This window comes from Akebia trifoliata, chromosome 12 (assembly GCF_017979445.1).
Source record: "Akebia trifoliata isolate Shusen 1 chromosome 12, ASM1797944v1, whole genome shotgun sequence".
Classification (NCBI taxonomy): Eukaryota; Viridiplantae; Streptophyta; class Magnoliopsida; order Ranunculales; family Lardizabalaceae; genus Akebia; species Akebia trifoliata.
The window spans coordinates 30618762-30642288 of record NC_141386.1 but is presented as its reverse complement, the minus strand read 5'-3'; the positions used below and the strand labels follow the sequence as shown (position 1 = coordinate 30642288).

The following is a 23527-nucleotide window of genomic DNA, read 5'->3' as shown; positions in this document are numbered from 1 at the left end:
TGGAATAATCATCGGCCCAAGTTGTAACTTTTTTTCTTTTTAGTTTTAGGTGAACGCATAATGTAGATACATAAATCGGTATGGTATTTGAATATCAGATACAACAATACAAAAAAACCTTTGATTTACAACAACTCTACATGAGACTTAACATAGAACCTCAAAAAAGATCAAACATGCAAAACAAAAATAAATCATTGGTAAGAAGCACGAGACAGCGAAAAGGGTTCAAAACTACCATAATTCACCAGAATGAAGGCATCCTTTGAATCCCACATCCTGAGCTGAACTCCACCGAATTTGGGAACCCATTTTGTTGAGCAACCGATGAAACTCTCTAGAGATCTTCAATGCAAAGAACAGGCAAAATCCCAAGAGTTCATGAACCCATTATGAGCAACCGATGGGGAATTCACTTCCAATTCGATTTTCACCATAGAATTAAGGATTTATGACTCTACACATTTTGTGCCAGTTAAATACACCTGACATTGAAGGACTGTCCTCCCAATTTTAAACCCTGGAATCACCGTGAACCCAACCTTAGCCCGGGTTTTACATGGTGACGCTACTCTCTTTGTAATATTTTCCATGTAAACCATCGAGAAATCCACTCCTCGCTCCACTTGAAAAATCTCTACTTTGGGATCAAATGAGAATGCCAACTTATGAAGCATCCATATCGAGCTAGCCATGTTTACAAACGAATCGTAGAAAGCAGCAGACGATCTCCAAGAACTCAATACAAGCTCATTATGGTCCAAGTTTTTAAAAAGGGATGACTCCATCGTAGGATGGATGAGCTGTTGATACTTATTCTCGCAAAATCTTGCAAAACAACTATTTGGATTCTTATTTAGAAGCTCAACTGCGTCACCCGTGCTATGCTCAACGAATTGCCTCAAAGAATTATTTTTCCTCTCAACATTTGAGTCAAAACCACTGCACCCATTTTCGTCCTCTCCTAAACCAAAACCCTCCAAATCAAAGCCTCTAAACATTCCTAAACAAACGTAGGATAGGAACGCATACTGATTATGTGCACTTTTTGCATAATCAACATCGGGATGAACAGAATTCGCTGCCGAATTCAAATCCCATCCTACTTTCTTCATTAGAGCAATCAAGAGCTTAGTAAAACAATGAGACGATCTAGAAGCATAATTCAAAACCGAATTAAAAACTCCAACAGACAACAAAACCTCAGACGACGATGATGAAGAACCTGTCTTTGGATCGGATAACCTCTTCGATAGCTTCGAATTAGACTCCTCAATCTTCTTCAATTTCTGCTTCATCATCAAGACTTCAACGTCTTTAACATCAATTTCCGACTGTAATTGATTTACGAGCATCTCTAGAGTCCGAAGAAGGCTCTGATTCTCCTGAACTTGAGATTCAAGTTGAGACCCAATGTTAGAATCAGGAACAAACTCAGGGTTAGAGTTCTTACGAAGATTTCTGTAGTATTTCTTGATCTCTGAGAGTCTCTGGAGGTGAGATACAGCCGTTCGATCGGCTGATTCGATGTTTTCGGCATGGAATGGAGAATGGGCAGTCTGTAATTGGAGATAAGATGCTTCGAAAGATGAAATTGTAGCAAAAAGAGAGGAAATTAGGGTTTGTTGGAGGTGATTGGATATGGGGTTTGGTATGTTCTGGGCTGAGTCAGGTTTGATGACAACAACTCGCTGACCAGTAATGATTTCTTCTGCAGAGTCCAGAAGGGTTAGAGAATCGGATTGGTCTGCTGCAGAGATTTCTTCATCTTCTTCTTCTGCGAAGAATTCGATGGTTTTGGTTTTGAAAGCGAGAGCAAATTTGTGGAACATTTCGGAGATTTGGGGAGGCTTTTGGGGGGATCCATCTATATCTGCCATTTAGAGAGAGAGAGAGAGGTGGGTTTGTCTGATTCTTTGTTTGGGAGGAAGAAGAAATGGAGGAGAGAATGGGATTTTTTTTTTCAGAATTGTTTTGAAAGGGAAGCGAAGTATGTTTTTGTGTTTTTCTATGGAATGTTGATGGGAATAGAGTGAAGATACAACAAAAGGATCTCTACGAGTCCAATCGAAGGGGTTTTCTTTTGGAATCATCTTTTTAACATATTTAACCTATGTATGATTATCTTAAAAGAAAAAATATTCAGAAAATTGGGTCCAACTACTTGCACATCACCTGAAACTGATTGTAATCCATCACTTACAATAAAATAAAATAATAATAATAATGATTTTCTGACTCGCCACTCTGACATACCTCCTCGTTACATAATCTTAGATCATTTACCTTAAGATCATAAATTTTTTTTTTTTTTATATCCCAAGGCAAATGATCTACATTATGTGATGAGGGCATATGTTAGGGGGAGATGTTAGATTATCACGACTCTTGAAAAAACGGTCCTTGCACTCATCTTTGTGTGGTTGCACTTCAAAAAAAAAAAAGGAAAAATGTTGGAACTCTTCTTACTTTTTGATTTAGAGTATGGTACCTACACAGGTTGTCATAATTCCTTATAAAAGTTTCTTCTAGTAATGAAACCCACCAAATCAATGTGGTCCACCTGCATCACAATTTTTATCATCCCATTCATCTCTAGTAGGAGGCACCCATCTTCTTTTATAAGTCCTTAGTTTTGATTCTAATCAATCAATCAAACTGAATTCACATTCTTATGTTCGGACATCATACCATTAGTAGGGGTCACCTTTGGTCTATGCTGCTATGCTATCTTACTCATGCTCCACTCCTGCTTGGTATGAATCTCAAGGTGACACATATTCATCTAGGATTGAACATATATTTTCATCGATGCATTAGTAATTTTAAGATATTAAATGTTTGCCATTTGTATAAAATATTTTGAAAAAAATAAAATATTAAATATAACAAAAATCACACACAAATACAAGGATTTACATGATTTGACAAGTGATTATGTCTAGAATCATATCAAGAACAATCACTATTTTCTTTCAAATTTTATAGTTCTAGAAATCTATATGTAAAAATAATAATAAAAAATAGGAGTAAAGAAAATATATATTTTAATTTATGTTGTAATTGTTTTGAACCCATTTGGTAGTATTTGACTTATCTTGGTCAGATCATTTGAGTCAAGTTAGACTAAGTAAACTACAGAACGTTTCACATGGGCCTTCCCTATGCTAGCTTTCTCGCTCCCGCACGCTCCTCTGATCCAAGTTTCCATGCCTGTAGATCCATCACAACCCATACCCGATGCCGTGGCGTGGTAGCAAAACGAAGCTAATTGCCCATCCGAACTTCCCATAGCTTTTTCCGAAAACTTAAAAAAATATCAGTAAATTCCAACCATCGGTGCAATCCTAATTTACAATCATCTATGAATTAATGCCCATGATGGAAAATTAGGTTTCAAAATAGAGCCGTGTTGGAGTGACTTCAAGATTGGACCTCACATTGAACATCTCGAGAAAAAACATCTATGGTTCCCATATACTTTCATGTCAGAGTGTGCAATGTGAGATCCATTCTTGAGATCACTTCAGTATTATTTAACAATTTAATGGTTAGTAATTAACTGGAGAAAGGGGATTTTATACACAAAAAGGACACACTTAACATGTTGACACTTTCAAATCTTGTAAACTTTCGGCAGAAAAAGAATACACTTGAGTAATGAGAGAGGTGACTTAAGTACCTTTCTTCTTTGTTAGGAGAGAACACATTTTAAAGAAGAGTCGTGCCAGAGTAATATTGCATAGAAACCATAGATACTTTTCATCAAGATACGAGTGAGATCTTAATGAAAAGCATCTATGGTTCCCACACACTTCCAAGTCAAAAATGTCTCCCATGATATATCCCCTTCGATGTTACTTCAGCATCATCATCATAAATTGCTTGCTTATCAAAACAAAAGATGATATTCCTATATTTGTCTTATTTATATGACTTGGATTAATTTTTGTTTCTATTGTGTCATCCCTCTTGTTAATTTAGTGGTATTGAAATAATGGTGTCCATCTAACTTATGAATAGGGAGTGAATATATCTTAAAGAATGTGATAATACGACGCCCCCCCTCTGACATACGCCCCCATCACATAACAATAGATCATTTGCCTTGGGATACACAAGAAAAAGATTTATAATTCTACATATCCCGAGGCAAATGATTTACAAGTCTGTGATGGGGGGTGTAGGGGGCTTATGTCGAAGGGAGGGAGGGCAGAAAATCATTATTCCATCTTAAAAGAGACTTATTAGTTGACAAAAAAGGTAGATAAATGAAAGAGTCTAATAAAAAAAAGTTGAAGTTTTTAAATGCATTATAAAAATTTTAACAATTAATTTTTTATATTTAAAAATGTCATTTACTATGGCATCATTGAAGATTTGAAGAGATCTTGACAAACAAATACTATTTTACCGTATTTTCAATAATCCTTGAAGTCCTATAAAATAATAAACTACTATAAACATTACATCACGGTGAGTGCATAATATAAATAAATTTAAAAAAATAAAAAATAATAATTTTAAAGATCAAATTTTGATAAGTATCACATGTCACCTTGAGATACAAGAAGATATTGAACGAAACCTAATCAAGTCAGTCACAAAGAATCAAAAGCACTCACAACTTAAAAGAGGACAATTATACTCACTCTCATAGCACACAACTAATTCTATGATTCAACTACCACAAAAGCAGGGATGTTCGAGCCATTCTAGCATCTATTGCTCCTACACATTTTCATGTCACTATGTGCGACATGAGGTACAATCTTGATGGCACTCCAAATTTGCTAAAAGATATTTACATTTTTTTATATATAAAATCAACCCAACACCATGGTTGGGCTTGGCCAACTTAGGCCCAATAGAGGCATAGGGTTGGTATAGGATCCAACCTGTCTCTTTAGGATTAGGTTAGGGCTCCACCAAACCTAACCCAAACCCACCAATTGAAGTCAGTATTTGAGAAACTAGCACCCTGTTTGAATTAGTTCCGAAACGAGCTTTTGGAACTCCACCCCTCGAGAACTAGAAGGCCGGAGCTAATCCAAATTCCAAACAAGTCCTTAACTTAAGCTTCAATATGCCTATAACACGAATCATGTCTTCCATTCAGTTTTGTCTAAAATCATGTCTACTATTAACAATATTATTTCACATATTTCTATATAATTCAATTATATCTTTTTTGGTCTTCAATTTAGAAACTAGAGTTGATCGATAGCTTTTAGTTATTTATTCATATAAGTCTGTTCTTTATTTTATCTTTTCTAATCCCTTCAATCATCCATGTCATTGTTCTCATCTCATCTGTGCTTATTTTATAAGTACATTTCTTTAATATCCATCATTATTTATTTTATTTTATTTTGGTTTTATATAAGCTTAGTTGATATTATAAAACCCTTCCTTTAGTATCACTATGAGGTGGTCACATAATAAGTTAGAAATTCATCACCACCTAACAAATGAGTACCATACTTTTAAAAAGCCAAAAAGTCAACTCGATTCCTATGACCATTGAGTCAAGTAAAAAACTCGCAAGTCAACTTGAGCAAGTCAAATAGAATAGTATCAATTTATAAATATTTAAAATCATATTTTAAAATAAATTAACAATTTTTTTCTATAAATATATTATAAGTCGTTCTACACTGCTTTCCTTAGACACTTCGTTGACAAGGCAGTGCATGGATAATCATAGATTTTTTCCTCGAGATATAAATTAAAAAATAAATAGTTCTCTATATAATTAAATAAATCGATTCAGTTTCTAATCCATGTCAGTGAATTTTCAAGTTGATTGGATCAATTTGATAACTACTCAATCGATTTTCTGACTTAACTCGAAAAGTTGGTTCATTGAATTTGGGTGCTGAATTACCTCGAAATCCAATCAAGTCATCTCGGCTAAGATTCATGTCGACCCAACAAATTTGAAATAGATATTGATTGATCAAAAAAAATATTCAAATCTTAGATGTTTTATATAAAAATTTAAAAAAAAAAAAAGTAAAATTCAAATATAAAACAAGTTCATTTGTCAATAATAGTTGGTGAGTATAGTTGAAATTTTAGAGGTAGGTAGGAGTTGGTGCATAGAGTATAAGATAATATACGGAGAGAAAAGGATTGCAGAGGCAAAGTTCAATGTCAATCTCTAAACTAGTAAACCTAATAACAAAATTTTCAAATAAAAAATACTTAAAATAAAATTATAACTTGGGACTATCTTGTAAGTTCTAGACTTTTCATCTATTTCTAACCCAAAGAGGGAGAAGAAGAAAAAATAAGAGAGATGTCAATGTTTCGTTATACGACCTAACAACCTTGATTTTGAAACTTAGTTGACTATGAAATTTAAAAGTAAAAAAAATTAGAGAGGGAGAGAAGAAGAAAAAGAAGAAATTAAAGTTGGATGAATGAGTAGCTTTGCCATAGTATAATTAAAAGTCTTGAAATGGCCTTTTAACAAATAGGATGAATGAGTAGCTTTAGGCCCTGTTTCGATTTGTTGTGGACTTCTACTTCAAAGATTCGGAAAAGGAAAAGCAATGAGAACATGGTGGTAAAATTTTACATTTCCGTTAGATTCGTACAAAGAATAGTTACAAAGTTGGGGTTGGGGAGTAATTCAACAAGAAAAAGCTTCGAAAGAAGTTGGTAAAGTTGGCAAAACATTTGATAAATTAAAAAGTAAATAAGTAAGTGTTGTAAGTATAAAAATAAGTATTTTATATATTAAATAAAAAATAATACTTAAAAAATAAGCTGTGAATTTTTTTTCAAAAAATTATGGACTAGATCATGACTACTTGTGATTTAAAAATATATATATATATATATATATATATATATATATATATATAATTTAATAAAAAATTATTAAAATTTTGATTTAATGTACAAAAATCGTAGATTTTTGTCACCATGCAACAAAATACAAACCTCAAAAGTAGATGTAGACCAGAACTGTTTCTCAATTATTTGCAAAATCTATAATTTGAACTCAAAAAACACTTCTTAGAACAAAAAGTGTTTTTTAAATGGCTAATAATTTTCGGACTCGTTTTTTTTTTTAAACTTAATCTGTACTTGGTTGACGTGGCAAGGGCACATAACCATCATAGATCTTTTTTCCTTGTGCATCCTGAAGAAAACGACCTATGATTATGTGTCTTATCACATCAACTGAATACAAATGAGTGAAAAAAAAAAAACAAGTTTGAAAATCACAAGTCTTCTTAAATTAAAAGGCACTTTTGAATGTTTTTTTTCCACCAACACTTACTTATTAACTTTGTAAGATTTTAAGCCTTAGTAAGGATTGTTTTGCTCAAATGGATTATTATATTGGCAATCCAACATCACAACCCTCTAGACTTTATGAAAATACTCAGATAAAAAAATATTTTTTCACTTGATGTAAGGTTTTGAAAATGAATGGTTATCGAAATTTCACCTTACTCTCAAATAAAAATTTTGAATTCAATGGTGAAAAAAAAAAAAATATATATATATATATATATATATATATATATATATATTTTTTTTTTTTTTTTTTCTTTAAAAGTTTTTAAGAGGTTTGTCCTCTACAATCCTCATTCATGAGATAATAGCTTTTAGATGAGTCCACGTAACCTTATTTAGGGTGATATACTAAGGTGCTGTTTGTTAAACTGAACAAATAAGTGCTGATTGATTATAATTGTTGAAACTGTATAAGCACTGAATTTAAGTGCTAAAATTGTTGTTTGTTTACCAATCTGAATTGTGCTAAACTGATTCAAATTAAACGCTGTAATCACATAAATTTTTTTATTACTTAATGCTGAAAACTAGTAAATTGACTATATTACACTTTTCAACAGTTGTATGTTTAAGGGAAAATTATTAATAAAATCCAAAAATAAAAATTATTTATTAAAAAATACTAAATTTAATGAAATTCGTTTTGGGAACCTAGCCGAACAAATTCTCTCTCCTCCACATAATTTAAAAAGTAAATTTTAAATTTTTTTTAATTCAAATTAAAAAACAATGTTAATTCAAATTAAAAAATAATATTAATTCAAATTAAAGTGAGAGAATATTAAATATAAATATTTCGTTAAATATTAAATATTCCAAAAAAATAAAAAAGGAAAGAGGAAATTTCTCTCCCCTCTTTTATTTTTTCAAAATATTTAATATTTAATATTTAATATTATTTAAATGTGTGGAGGAGAGAGAAAATTTTGACCCTTTAAAGGTCGAAATTTTCTCTCTTTAATTTGAATTAATATTATTTTTTAATTTAAATTAATATTATTTAATTTAAATTAATATTATTTAAATACGTAGATGAGAGAGAAAATAGGAAAGAGATAATATTGGTGTGGGTTACCTTATTAATTTGTGGGGTGCTTACATCATTATCCATAGGACATAAGAGGTAATATCATTTTAAGTATAAGGGCATACTTGTCCGTGTTGAAAAAGACCAGTGCTTACCGCTTCAACAAAAAAATTAAGTAAACCAACTTCACTTAATGCTTTTCACTTATTTTTCAACAATAAGTGCTGAAAATGTAGAGTAAACAAACGTACTGATTGCTGAAGCTGAATTGTATTCAGCATTAAGTGCTAAAATTAGCGTTAAACAAACACCCCTTAACTAACTTTTTCAGTCTAGTCGGACTCTATTTTTTTATCTACATGGGATGTGTTGGCAATGATGGTGTGTCCACTAGTAGTTGGCACGCGGACCCGTGAGAAGCGTGGAAGGAGACATCATGATTTTCACTTGTTTGTTGGCTGCACACTTAAAGCTTCCAACTTCCAAGACAAAAAAATTAAGATTTATTTCCTTGAAAGGAGGAGCAAAACCTCCCCTCCATGCAAGTTGAACTTACAATGATTTGACATATTCTAGTCTTTTGCAATTGAGATTTTATTTTATGGGTTTGGTGAATCTAAGAGTGGATTTTTCATGATCAACATGATTTATTTAATTTTAGTATAAAATCCTATCAACATGATTTATTTAATATATACATATATGAAATCCAATTATCTGGATTTATCTTACAATACGTGATATATCCTTTGGTTATATATTTTAGGGAAAATTACTTAAAAGGAACTTGAGAGAGGGATTTATTTCTATATGATCTCTAAGTTATGCATGATAGTTTGATGGGACATTTAGTAAAAAAATTTTATAATTTTTAATGGTCTCTTATTATTGGCAACTTCACTATTTTTTTATTTACTATTGAGTTCATCACTTTTTATTTATTGTCGAATTCAACGTTTTTTTTAATTATTTAGTGTTGAGTTCACAATTTTTACTATCGAACTCATCACTATTTATTGTCGAGTTCACTACTTTTTAGATAAAAAGTTGTGAAGTCGACACTAGTACAACCTACCTATTTTTAATTTTTAAGTTTTTTCAACTAAAATACATGGAAAGATCGACTAAAAACTTGAGATAACGATTTGTTTAGATGATTTCAACCCAAAAGAATCATTCTTAATCAATTTTCATCCAAAAATTAAGAAAAAATAAATAAATAAACTCCTAATTTTTTACTTGCATCTTCAAAATATTTGAAAATGACTCCTTCTTTCTTCTTAAATCCTTTCCGACAATGAGTTCGAACGGTTAGGGTATTCAATCGTGAGAAATGTGAGAGATGAGGTCTAGGGACCGTTAAGAAAAGAAAACTTTACTAAATGGACTATAAAGAGACTGTACAAAATTTAGGGACTATTTACAAAAAAAATCCCTCAATAAGCGTCCTTTTAAGTAATTTCTCCTATATTTTATCCAAACTGTTGGATTTCATTTTTTTAAGTCATCGGATCCCAACAGATGGTACTCCATGCCAAACATACGTAGGTCACTCTAGTGGGAGGCTTGGGCTAGAAATCAACCCAAGCGAGATGGGCTTAGACTGATCTGGCATTTGAAATTCGAGTTGGGTTTATTAAGTTGCAGCCCTACTCATGGTTCATGAAGTACATTGGTCTAGTCATGGATTAATGGTTTCACACTTAACCGGACCACCCAAGTGCAGCAACCCATATCTATGCTTAGATATAGGGGGGCCCATGTAATAAATTCTTCCATCACTCAAGCCAAATTTTGACCAGGTAGATTGACTCTGGAGATCCTCTCGTCTAGGTGGGACCCATAAAATGGAGCTTCATGCCTGGTTCCATGTGCGACTCCACTGCCTATTAGACTGTCAACAAAGGGCTGTGACATAACATTTCATCCTCTTTTTAATACTTTCTACTTTTCCTTCTCTCTCTCTCTCCTCTTTTTACAACCATGGGTAATGGAACATAACTGCAAAGACTAAACCATTTGACCAACATCACCACCAACTTCATTAATCCTATTTTGGTGCAAATTTCCATATTATTTTTGTAACCAAGGTGTCCGGGCCTCTTAGATCACCTGACTAATCCTTGGGCAAGTGATCCCCTCCCCCCAACACCCAGTAATTTTTGGGATAAAGCCCTGAGAGTAGCCCCCTGAGTGGTGATTCGAATTCAAAACCTTGCTTCTTGAGGCGTGGTCACCAACCCTTTGTGGTTACACATTTCCCCGTTAATCTTCACACTGACGGGGTTCTAGCTGCATGATGAGTGAGAGAGAGAACTTTTCTTTTTTCTTTTTTCATAAATCGGGTCTGTGATGGATCAAGGAAGAGAGAGAAAAAGAAATGATGAAAGAGGTAGGGCCTCAAAACATGTGAAAGAGGAGTTTTCCCTTCATTTGGGTAGAAAGGATTTTGCCAAGATCTCATCGTTTTAAAAAAATAACTTTTGTACAAAAAGCTGCTCATGGACAACAAAGCACAAGCGCCTTCGGAATAAATACCATGGACCACAAACAGCTCATATCACAACTCACCAAGATAAAACGAAAACATAAGTAATTACATTTTAGCTTCACAAGGAAAGAAACTTGTCCTACTTAGGGCCCTATTCGCCTTGCTGGCTGTGACCCTTACCCTTCACTACCGCTAGAGTTCAAAGGCTCAGTTTCCATATGAACTCTCTGGTTGTGTCCCACTGCCCATATCCGGGTAACACAGCTCATGGGTCGATATGGATTGAGGGTATAACTGTTTTCATAGATGTGTTCCCACGAATTCTTAGCTTATTAGTACACAATTAAATAACAATAACATTCAAAAAAAGAAAAATGAAATTACAATATCATACGTAACTAGCCTGTTTTGGAATGTGACTGTGAGTGATCAATCCAATTGTTTCTATGGCAATTCATATTCGAAACAGATAAATATCCTAGTTATGAAAATTGAGAATAGGGAGTCAAATGGTATGGAAAATGGGTCAATCATCATCAGCACATAAATTATAGATAGAAAAGAATAATGGATCCCCAATAACCTGGAATTACAAGGCAATGGTGGGGCGATGGATCGCGACACATTGGGTCAAAACAAATATGCAAAAAAAATCACCGTGAAAATTCATATTGACATGCTATTTGCACACCCAAAAACGCTTACAACAAGAACAAAAAAGTCTCTCAAGAAAGCTATGCTCCTACCTGCAACATAAACGACACAACCCAATACCACCAGAAGAGATTATGGAGTTAAACCGTCGGCTGGTATGTTTTAATGGAAAATGGGAACGACAGCAAAGAGCAGCATCAGCAACATGAACAACTTCAATCTTCCATCAGTGATTGATGGTGCAGAAGCCTTAAGGGGTTGATGCTGTGGCCTGAAGATTCAAAAGAGGATCAAACCAGGACAGTTGTCATAATCGATAAGAATAAAGAAAAGAGCACATTTGGCTACGTACTGTTTCATATGTTTCAGTGCGCCACAAAAAATTGCATTATCTGGTATGGGAAGCTCAGTTTTGTTGGTAGGTTCTGGATTGACAATCTTTACGTACACTTCCTGACCAAGATACCATCTATCAAGATTTTGTGTTCTCAGATTCCACACACCCACATTGTCAAGGGAAACTAAGATGGCCGTCCATGCCCCTGGAAAAACCTATGCAAGACAAGAACAGATAATTTCACTTAAAGAAACACTGGGCATTGCTAAGACTTCATGAATAAAAGCAATAGATATAGTGAAAACGATATAGAAAAACCGTCGTAAGTTATAACATTTCAGCTTTACACAACTGTGCAGCACTCTTCCATATTACAACACTATCGAGGATCCTACACAGTCTGAGTTATGTTGTGGAGTCCTGGTACAATAGGTCACATTCATTAGGAACACTGGGGTGGTGGTAGTAATCTTTGACATTTCTCTCCCAAGTCTTGCAGCATTAACAACTTGAGCACACTAGAACACTTGGCTAGTCAACAGACCAGACAAGTGTTCCTCAATATTTTTATCTTTAGACTACTCTCAACATTCTCAATTAAAGTAAAACGGAAAAAATGAAAGTTGTCTTATTCTTTTTCTTAATGAGAAGGGGTTAAGTTAATAAAGGACAAAACATAGATATAAATTTTGTTAATCAAACATCAGAAAAATGGGACAACCAGAAGAGATGTTTATCTGTCATTAAGACGTACAGAAAGGAAATATCGATGCAAGTTCCCCTTTAAAAAATGATCATGAAAATGGATGCATTAAATTAGACGAAGAAAGAAAATTCTGAAACAAAAAATCATGAATCTAGTAAAAATTGAGGATTATTCCACATTGGGGAAGGCATACCTGAGTTGTGCAGCGAGAAACACCATCCCACTTATTATATGTGCCCCTGCTATTCTCTGTCCACTCCCCAAAATCCATCCTACATCAAATTTATCAAATTATAATTTTTCAAACAGCATAGTTACTTAACATGCACCAACACCTCTAAATTATAAATGACACATAAATGTAAAAAGGATTTCCCTACCCAACAACAAAAAATGCATATCCATCCATGTGATAGCTCTGGACCTTGGTATCATTGTTCTGGAGTATAACTTCCATGAATCCTCTAAATGTACCATTAATTATAGATGTTCTCATACGTGGTGGTGCTCCAATAAGTGGTTTACTAGGGAAATCAAGTGTGTATACTCCCTTCACTTTGAACCAGTCAGCAAGCCTGATTGGTGTGTCAGGATTGACGTATGACATCCCACTCAGTGTAGCCCGACGTTTGCCATTTATCATCACTGGTGGTTTGTTCTTCAACACATAGAAATCAGTCACATTGATCGAGCCATATTTAAATGATCCCTGTGGATTAGGGCGGGCAGCACCAGCAGACACGTTCGTCCTGATCAATTTCGAAATGGACTAGCTCTTAGAAAATTGACACTATAGTTTTACTCCCAAAAAGAGAATCACGAAATAAAAGTTTTTATTTATTTATTTTTTACTCTCCAAAGAAAAGAAGAAATAAGCCCTATAAATTCTGGAGATGTCGGGCTCAAACCTGATGGATCTGGCCTGATTCATCGAAAACGTCTTGTCGAAAAAATCATTTGGTGGGTCCGGGAGAGGACCAGCCGCCTTGCCCTTGGAATTAGAATAGTGCAAGATGGCAACACCAGTAACTCTCTTCCAATGTGTTTCATTCACAAACCTAGCACTCGCTACAACATAGTAATCTGTGCTTGCATTCTGATCCATAGTAATCAAGAAAGAATAAGATTGTCCAACATGAATATCTAGGTTAGTATAATTCTGTTGCACTGTGTATGATCCTTCTGTCTCTACAAGGAGCAAGTTATGATTCTGGATCCTGAAGTTCAAACTAGTGGAGATTCCTACATTATGTACTCGAATCCGATATGTTCTTCCTGCCCCACCATGATGATATTGTCAATTGAGAGTAAGGACAATTTTATTGCAAACCATAAGGAAAAATCACATTTTGGAAAGAAAAAAAAAAACAATACTTAAATAAATAAAACTATGCTACAATCAACATAGAAGAATGCATACCCATTGGTACCAAATGGTTTAATAGGCTGTTAGCAGTCAAATGATACATGAGCTACTTTGGATTAATCAAAAATAAAAATGGGTAATAATCTAACCATCCAATTAATCGGTTGATTTTAGATTTTTCAACTGACACGATTTTCCCATTGTCCCACCCAAGAAATCACAAATCAAATTCATAGGCAAGATTATAAACATGCCTAATGATAAGATACCTAAAAGGGTGCCAACCTATTAAGTAAGTGATACAAAATTCTCATTCCCTTCTCCCCCATCATCAATACCTGGATGGACATCAAAAGTTTCATGTTCGATGCCATCGGGGACGAGTGTGGTGTTGTACTGGTAAGGGCCCTTCCCATTCACCAGAACACCATTGGGAATCCCGAGGTCTTTTCCATCGTTGAGGGCCTTTCTCAGATCCTACAACCCCAAGAGACAACAATTACAGACTTTAAAATTCTAAACTTCAATCTAATAAAGAAGAATGTTTAAATGTTGAACACACGGAAACACTAACCGTATGGTTCCGATTGTACCAGTCACCAATAAGTATGGTGATATCCCCATCTGGAGTCCCAAAAGGGACGGGAATCACAGCCCGGTTATTTACAATAATGCCACCATACCCTCCAACAGCTTTCTGGAAGTTGATTGAAGGAAAGTAAAAAAAGCTTCCAATTTGATCCTTAACTTGAAACTGATAAGTCCAGTTCCAAGAAGGAGGAATTGGGCAATTAGTGCCGAGAACACCAGCTTGCCATGAGTTACGACGGTGTTGAATGCCATTCCTGTCAGACCAAATCCAAAAAAAAACCTTCAAAATCACTCCCACATTAACATTACAAAATTGAGAAAATTGTACCATACCATGTGATGAGGAGATCCTCATCCAAGTTGTTTGTAACGTTGACGACTACATAGTTGTTTGTAGTCAAATTAACAATAGGGCCCGGAAACTTATTGTTAATGGCAATAACCTGTACTCCAAAGTAATGCAGATAAAATTAATAACAAACCCCGAATTACTTCAAATCATTCAAGTCCTCATTTTTTGATTAAAGTAGAACTATAACCCTAGAACCTAAATCTCTAAAACTAACAAACTAATTACCCAAATGAGAAAACCCCACCAAAATTCTCATAAACTACCAAATTTAGTATAATTCTCATTCAAGTATAAACATTTCCACAAAGACACATAAAAACACGAAAAAAAATAAAAACAAGATGAAAAATCCTCCAAACTACCTCAAACATTGAAAATTTAGCTGATTTAGAACGATAAACAAGCCAAAATTTGGTGAAAAAGCACACATTTGTGCAAATGCACTAAGTATACAACACGAGAAGTGAAGATCTACAAACAGAGAAACAGGTATGAAGATCTGGGAAGATAAAATCAAACCTGTTGTTCAACACCCAAAGGAGCTGCGGTGATGTAAGAGACTTGCCAATCATAATAAACAAAGGGATCTTCGGCGAAACAGAGACTCAGAAATAAAGAAATGTGGATCAAAAAGAGTGGAAAAAAACGAAACGAATCCATGTATCGGGTTGATAAATGATTGTAGCCTATTTTTGGCCGAATTAAATACAGTTTCGGGCTTTACATTATCACAGAGAGAGAGAGAGAGTGTTGAGCCTTAAGTGTGTAAAAAAACGGTTTGTCTTGTGGATCGCCCTAAGGAGCTTACTTAGAAAAGGATAACCTTAGCGTCCACCTCAGGAAGGCATCCTTCTGTAATTCCATTCGTTAGGTTTTGCAAAAATATAGAGGAAATTGAATTGTTGGGTCTGAGGTGTACAATACTCCTTTAAGTGGATAATAAACTGCTTCTTCAATGTACAACTAAGTTGTCGGTCATTTGAGCTGTAGGACGGCGTTACAGCCTCCAACTCCAACGATCCAATTATGCCTTTTCGGGTATTCGTTTATGTGGTCCTAAGAAATATATACTCCCTAGATTTATACCGTTGGATTCTCACTTAGATTCTCTCTGGAGACCAATTTATGAAGACGACAGTGGCTGCCCACGTGCAGCGGCAGGGGCCTCCCATTTTACTTACGTGGACCCACCCATATAATTATTCTCCTCTTAAGTCGGATATAGATAAGAAAGTAAAATAGCTCATTTCACTCATTTTCTTGTTATATTCGTATTCATCTTAACTTTTAAAGTAATTATTTAGTCCAAATGTACTTTTAACTTAAATTATTTATTTCACTATTTAAAGGTATCAAACCATTTTTCTTCTTCTTCTTTATTTTTCTCATTTTTTCTACTTCTTCTTCTTCTTCTTCTTCTTCAAATTTAAAAAGATTTCAATAAGAATTTTAAATTTTTATTTTACTTATTTTTTTTACTTAAATACTTTCAATCAAGTCAAGATCACTTATTTGAGAAAGTTATATTCAATAAATACTTATTAAATCTGTTTTATAAGATTCGGTAAGTACCCACTGAATCGATTTATAATATTCGATAGAAAATTTTGTTCAATAAATATTTATCAAATCTATTTGATAATATTCAGTAGGTACCTACTAAATGCGCTAAAATAAGTTCGGTCTGAACCTAGTGAATAGAATCATCAAAAATCTTTGATGACTTCAATTCAAAATCACCGTTTGAAAATTTTAATAGTGATTTTTTCATATTTTTTTATGATTAAATGCCAAAAAGTAAAAGAAATTTCAAAAAAATAAGATAACTTGAAAAAAAAAAAAAAACCTAAAATCTAAACTCCATCGATTCAATCTCTCACAAAACTCAAAAGAAGAAAAATATGAAGAAAGGAAAGAAACAAGAAAAAGAAAGAAAATTTTGAATTTTTGTTCGATAGATAGTTGTAGGTGTAATAAACCAAAACGAAATGGTGAAATGATAATTTATTTAGTTTTTTTAATTCGGAAGTCACTTAAGTGGGTGCATTGAGTCATTTCTGTGTGTGCAAATAGTCATATCCTAAAATTTAATAAAATGAATAACAGAATATCAAACCTATTAACCATGATTAATGGTTTTAAAAACCAATTATTGGATAGGATCAAGTCAATACCAAACAAATCGAGTTAGATATGATCATCATCGAAGTGTTAATAAATTAAAGAAGTCGATTTACTCACCGTGACATCAAAATTATGTTACGTTGTTGATGCGTTCATCCTCTTGAATATCATTTAATTCTTGGATACCTGTGTTATAAGAAAAATTGGTGTGACGATAAATTTTTATTTTTCTAAAATTCAAAATACTCTTGACATTTCACCCAATTTTTAATATTTTTTCGTCATTTTAATATGATGTTCTTTTATTGATATAAGTTTATGTAACACGACATTATAAATACCTTCCTTGTTAGTCTTATGGTGCTCATCGTATAATACCTTCACCGCCAATCTATCATTTGTGACACTTAACATGTGAAAATAAAGCAACTTATCTCATGCATGAATATCTCCCAAATCTTGTAAAAAGAATTTATCAATATGACAAGTAAACAACAATAAATATACAAGATCCATATTTTGGCCTCCTCATCTAAAAAATATGAACTACTAAAAATAATGTAAGTATATATATAAATACAACTGACTCTTCCTCTTCAATAATATTCAAATACAAGGATGGGGTGAACATTTAATGACTAAGGGTCCTATTTTTTTATAATTATGTTCTATCAGGGTTGAAGTGTATCAGATTTAAAGATAGAGCCGTGATAATTTGACTCGCCCTTCTAAGATACTCGCCCATACTCTCTTGATGTGGTATGTGCATAGAATCATAGATTTTTTTATCGGGATACACAATTACACATCCCCATAAATATATGTAGTTGTGTATTTCGAGAACAAACAAACTCATGCACATGCTATGACAGGAGAGTAAAGGGGGGGAGTATGTAAGAGGGGGAGTGATAGTATTTGGATAGGTGTCGGAGCTTGTGTAGTCTCAATATTTATTAGAGTGGAGCATATTGTAATTATGTAAAATTGGCAGGGGCATTTAAGACTTATCAGAAATACAACGGTTTCAAAATCCTCAAGGAGATCTCTATTTTTGAAAAAAATCTACAAAATGAGAACAATTTGAGGTGCGTAGGAGTTGAGGATAGGGAAGGGCCCACCTAAGTTTTGAAAAAATGTTAAGGAGAGAAGATAGAAAGAGCTCATCTTTTAGGGTGGAATCAATATGTACTTTAAAGTAAATAATAATAAAATTGTGGATGATGACTTTAATGTATTAAACCCCACATTCATCAATAAAGAGCTCTACAATATATGAATACTGGAGTGACACCACAAAACTCTTCACTGGTTATGCAGTTTTTCATTGGAGTGTGACCGTGGGGGGCTGACATGGCCAATCCCGGATAATGTATTTGGGAGAAGACCCACCATGTGCTATGCTTTCTACGAGTAACTATTGAATGAAACATGCTGAGTTGGCCTGACACTTTGATTGACCTGTGATTATTAAAGAAAAAGGTGCCACTGCAGTGAAAAAGATTTTAAGGGGTCATCTAGCAAAGTGTCTCATAGAAATATAGAAATATATGTTGGAGGTTTTTTTTTTTTTTTTTTTTAATATTTTGAATCAAATTTCTTGTTTGCCATTTTCAAAGGCAAAATGTTTGACTATTTGTACTTCAAAATAATTATAAACGAGACTCAAATGTTTTGTTGGAAAATGATAGTTTGAAATAATTTCTATAAAATAATTTTTATAGAATAAAAAAATTAAGTGCTGCAATAGGAGAAAGAAGCTTCTTGAAGTTGCTCGTGTACAAAGAGACGACCATGTAATGAAAGTAAAGTGAGTGAGTCATGTTGCGCACACGTGTATGAAGTGCACAATTTAATATCGAGATGGGATCGACTCAAGAAAAAATAACTCATATGTTCACACACAATTCTACCAATATAAGTGTGAAATTCAATTTTTGCGATTTAAGACTTATCTAGAGAATACAACACAGATCACAAAAATAAATCTCAACCATTGAATTTTACATTTACATGATTGGGATTGTGTGTCAACGTATGAGTTTAATTTCATGAGTCTACTGATTCTAACCCTTTAATATTTAATCCATTAATCAAAATTGGTAGGTGGCATGTTTATGTACGAAAATTAGAATTTTTGCATGATTAAATTTTCTATACTTTAAAAAACTATTCCAAATAGATAATCTAATATTATATTATATTTTATCATTTAATTTGCAGAGCTACTATTGCCACACTAATTTTCTTAATGCCACACCAATTCTTATGTAAATCAAGAAAGAATTGCACACAGTTGGTATTAACAAAAGTTGTTGTGGCAATAGCAACTCTCTTAATATTTTAAAATAAACATCTTTTTGTAATTTAAAATATTAAATAAAGTGATTTTGAAGATAACATGATATAATGAAAATTTTGTAACTTTAGAAAACAAATGTGGCTACCCTGGTCTTCGTTTGTTTTGATGAAAATAACCTCTTGATAATATTATAAGGTTAAATGTAAATGTGGGAGCATTTTTTATCTTCTAAATAAAAACACACTTTTCAACTCTTGTTATTAGAGTAAAGATGATCTCGATAATTAGATTGTCAATTGGTGTGTTTGAATGTTTAATCGTGTTGACAATCCACTACGTCATAAGAGGTAATATGCGACACCATTTTTCGAGAAAAACGACTGCTTTATGTCGTCGTATTAAGTGACGGATCACAACAGTCGCAAATCAGTGTTTTTCCTGCCACTCAATGCTACTCAGTTCGAATATCTTGACTCTCTCTTTCACTCACAGATTCGATTTCGTCAACTCTCACTCACTCGCCCTTTCTTGCTCTCACTCTCACTCACTCGACCCTCTCTCTCACTCAACTCTCGCACAAATCTCTCTCTCTCTCTCTCTCTCTCTCTCTCTCTCATTTTCTCACACTCCCTCTCTTTCTCTCTCAATCAAACTCTCTTGTCTTTAGATCTGTCACTCACTCGACTCTCCTCGCGCAAATCTCTCTCTGTCTCTCTCTCTCGCACTCTGTCTCTCTCGGTCTCTCGCAATCTCTCTCTCTCTCTCTTGATCCAACTCTCTGTTGTTGGATCTGTCTCTCGCACGCACTCTCTCTCCGTAGTATCCCTAATCTAGGGTTTGTGAACTTGCTTCCTAGATTTGTCCCAAATCTACAAATCTTAATCAGATCTAGGGTTTGCGCTCTCAGATTGGTTCAAGCCCTATCTAAAATTAGAGATTTTTCTCTGAAAATCCTCTTCGTCCCAGGATTCCTTCTTTCACAAGGCTTATCAAGCTTCCTCTCGCACTCTTTGATTTCACAGGTATTATTTCAACTCTCATTATTTTTTATTTGCTTCGATTTCTAGGGTTTTTAGTTTTTATTATTATTATTATTATTATTATTATTATTATTATTATTTTAATATCATAAGCTCTAGATAATGCGTCCATGGAGTTTTGGAATTTTTTTTTTTTTGTTAGAGACGATATCGATCAACTCTTAATCAATACATTGCCTCAAGATGAGATTTTAAACATTAAGTTTTTTAGTTAGATTTATGAAAGTTGAAGACGAGGGGCATTTGGGTCTTTTTATATTGTTAGTTGGGGTCTAGGTCATCAATGTCAAAACATAGGGGTATCTTCAATATTTAGCAACATGTAAAGGGGGGCAGGTGTAAAAAAAAATTTTAAAAAAAAATACCCTATAGCGACGGTCGAAGACCGTCGCTATATCCCTATTTTATTGTCGTTTTTCCCGATTGTCTTTGACAGTCGTTTTTAAAAAATCACTCATTTTAAAACGACTTTTTTGCGACTGTAAGAGCAGTCGTTTTTGGCGCATTATGACGTAGTGATCATTGTTCATGGACGAAGAGTACAATCTTTTATGTTTGACTATAATATTGAACGTAGTCAAAAAGAAATGGTGCGTTTGAATGTTTAGTCGTGTTGACAATCATTGTTATTCGCTTGTATCATTGATCTTAACTTGAACAATTACATATTAATTGAAAATTTTGGCATCTAAGTGCGTAATAGCTCAAAGTAAGATCGTTAAGATAATTAACAATCACTTTAATCTCTATTAAAATAGAACTTGAATGTCATTTTGACGCACGTGAAAATGAATTTAGAATAATGTTTTTCATAATCTAAACCTGCATTTTATCTTCTATCTAACGGAATGAATGTTCGGTGTTTGATTCTCTTTCTGTTAGGGTAAAACATAATTTTAATGCATCCTAGGAATTAGATCAAGAAATTATTTGTTATATACCCATTTATTATCAAGATTCATATCCACGAAGGGTCATTGAAAGAAATCTTTGATTTTAATGTGCTTTTGGAGATTAGTTCTCCTCTTTTGTTTTCTCTTACTTTGCGCTTCAACTTTTGTCCAAAAAAAAGTTTTCAAGCTAAAACGATGGCAAGGAAAATGCTAAACTAAGTTTGTTGAACACTACACTGATGTAGCAGTGCATAGAGAATCATAGTTTTTTTTATTTGTATCTCGAGGAAAGAAATCTATAATTATTTGTGCAATGCCATGTCTGCATAATGTTGAATGCAGTGTCCAACGAACTCATTATAGTATGACTCTAATGGCAATTGAATTATTGATACCCTTGAAAACAAAACTGTTGTGCCGAATGAAGTAAAATAAGAAAGAAAAAACAAATGCACAAGAACACAAGATTTACATGATTCGACAAATTACCTACATCCACTGAATCCACTCCATGTTGAAAAAGGTCCCTTCTCATCATGGTTTTAAACGTTGGTTTCGCATCTCGTCCATGCCAAATACCGAGTAATCTCAGACAAGTTTTTCAATACGTTTGAGATGTCTCGTTTAAAAAAATGAAAAATAATGAATGTGGGATTTTATATCTCGTTCAAAATTTTGATTTGTCCATTCATCTTGTCCATACCTGATACCGAGAGAACTCGGGCGATACGCCTCGATCTCGAACGAGCTTTGAAACTATGCTTTTCATACTGTCTTGCCTCTTGAAATCTAAACCCAATAAGAATACCATCAAAAATCAATTATACTTACAAAATAAATACAAAAGTGACTCAGATTGTGACTCAAATTTCTCTTGTTTTAAGTGTTAATCAATCAAGAATTGTACAAATTAGCGAATAAATTTATCTCAATTCCCCAATCCATAACTCCATTATTATATCATTCTCAATTATTATTTTTAGTTTATTGCAATATTGGTAATGATAGTGACATTATTTCAATTTTATCTGACTGCCTTTAATATATATCTTTCTCCATAAGTATTTAAATGAACTTTATGCTGTTAAATAATCTAAAAGCCCATATCAAACCTTTATTGGGTTAAATTACTTTTATTTCAGACCAGTGATGACTATGATGATGATGATAAAGTCATTAATGTCGCTGGTTGTTGATGATGATGATCCTAATTATAACAATAATAGCTTTTAAAATTTAGCTGTCGGATCCAACGGCCGAAAAGGAGCTCTCATGAGAGGCAGTCTCTTGTATTGGTCTAAATATGGAGCTGTGGGGAAATGTTCAGCACCCTAAGTTTTACCACACACTTTAACAAACGTTTTTTGTCCTACATGGGTTAGAAGTTTTGGAATGAGCTGATTTTTGGTGAGAATGATCTCTATGATTAGAAGATCATCCTCCCCAAAAATCAGCCCATTCCGAAATGTTTAGCCCCATGTTTACACGTTGAAAAATCGTGGACCGTCCATTTTTTGTAAATCAATTTTGATGGGGTTAGAAGTTTTGGAATGAGCTGATTTTTGGTGAGGATGATCTCCTCACCATAGAGATCATCCTCACCAAAAATCAGCTCATTCCGAAACTTCTAACCCATGTAAGACAAAACGCGTTTGTTAAAGTGTGTGGTAAAACTAAGGGTGGCGAACGGGACCCGGAGCTGTGATTCAACAGCTGTAAAAAGGCTCTCCAAAAGCTTGGGTTTTTACCTTTTTCAAATATTTGTAACCGTTGGATTTTCACGCAATACTAAGATTACGAGTCGATAGAGATGGAGTGACAACACTTTTTAGGGAAAAACATTTTGCTCACAAAATCAGAAATCCACCAATCACATGTGCCTGCGTGTATTTAATGATCTCAATTTACAAAACTTCCTTTATTAGGTTCGACGTGGCACGTGCTAGAGAGTCAATGAGGAAAAAAAATTCTTTGAAAAGTAAGAAAGAAGAGAGTTTTTGCTGAATTTTTTGTAATAGTGCTGACAAAAATCTTGGATCTACCAATCGCATGAACTCGCGTGTATTGAATGCATTCCTAATTTACAAAACTACCTTTGTGCAGCTTGACATGGCATGCATTGGAGAGCCTATGAGCACTATGACATAAAATTCTATGAGTAAAAAACCACTCTCATGAGATTAATATGTGATTAGTTTTAATTTGAGAACAATGTATTAGGGAATAAAATAGGTCGGATTTTATTCAAAGTTCGAGTGTTCTGAATCAAATTTTAGCATGTTTGCTTCCTTGGATTATATCTGAATAAGAAAATGGGTCAGACATGAGTTAAT

At 33.7% G+C, this 23527-nt stretch overlaps 2 protein-coding genes across 2 annotated transcripts; both read right to left on the bottom strand.

Annotated features, from left to right (window-relative positions):
• LOC147389451 (DUF641 family protein (DUF641)) lies at positions 1-2185 on the bottom strand. The gene has a single exon (XM_086419247.1). The coding sequence runs from the start codon at positions 1878-1880 to the stop codon at positions 450-452; it is 1431 nt and encodes a 476-aa protein (XP_086275373.1). The 5' UTR covers positions 1881-2185; the 3' UTR covers positions 1-449.
• A 9160-nt stretch (positions 2186-11345) lies between these two features.
• LOC147389450 (monocopper oxidase-like protein SKU5) lies at positions 11346-15612 on the bottom strand. Its single transcript, XM_086419164.1, has 9 exons — positions 15358-15612; positions 14820-14929; positions 14470-14740; positions 14234-14372; positions 13438-13804; positions 12910-13278; positions 12723-12801; positions 11839-12038; positions 11346-11757 (listed from the first exon to the last, which is right to left on the bottom strand). The coding sequence occupies exons 1-9, from the start codon at positions 15496-15498 to the stop codon at positions 11649-11651; spliced, it is 1785 nt and encodes a 594-aa protein (XP_086275290.1). The 5' UTR covers positions 15499-15612; the 3' UTR covers positions 11346-11648.
• Between the last annotated feature and the right edge of the window lie 7915 nt (positions 15613-23527).

Excerpts from the sequence above, each read along its gene's own strand:
- LOC147389450 (XM_086419164.1), bottom strand. The coding sequence starts at position 15,498 with ATGGATTCGTTTCGTTTTTTTCCACTCTTTTTGATCCACATTTCTTTA. Across the intron at positions 14,741-14,819 it reads GAGGATCTCCTCATCACATG|GAATGGCATTCAACACCGTC; the intron begins GTATGGTACAAT and ends TTGGTCTGACAG. Across the intron at positions 13,805-14,233 it reads AACTTTTGATGTCCATCCAG|GAAGAACATATCGGATTCGA; the intron begins GTATTGATGATG and ends ATGGTGGGGCAG.
- LOC147389451 (XM_086419247.1), bottom strand. The coding sequence starts at position 1,880 with ATGGCAGATATAGATGGATCCCCCCAAAAGCCTCCCCAAATCTCCGAA.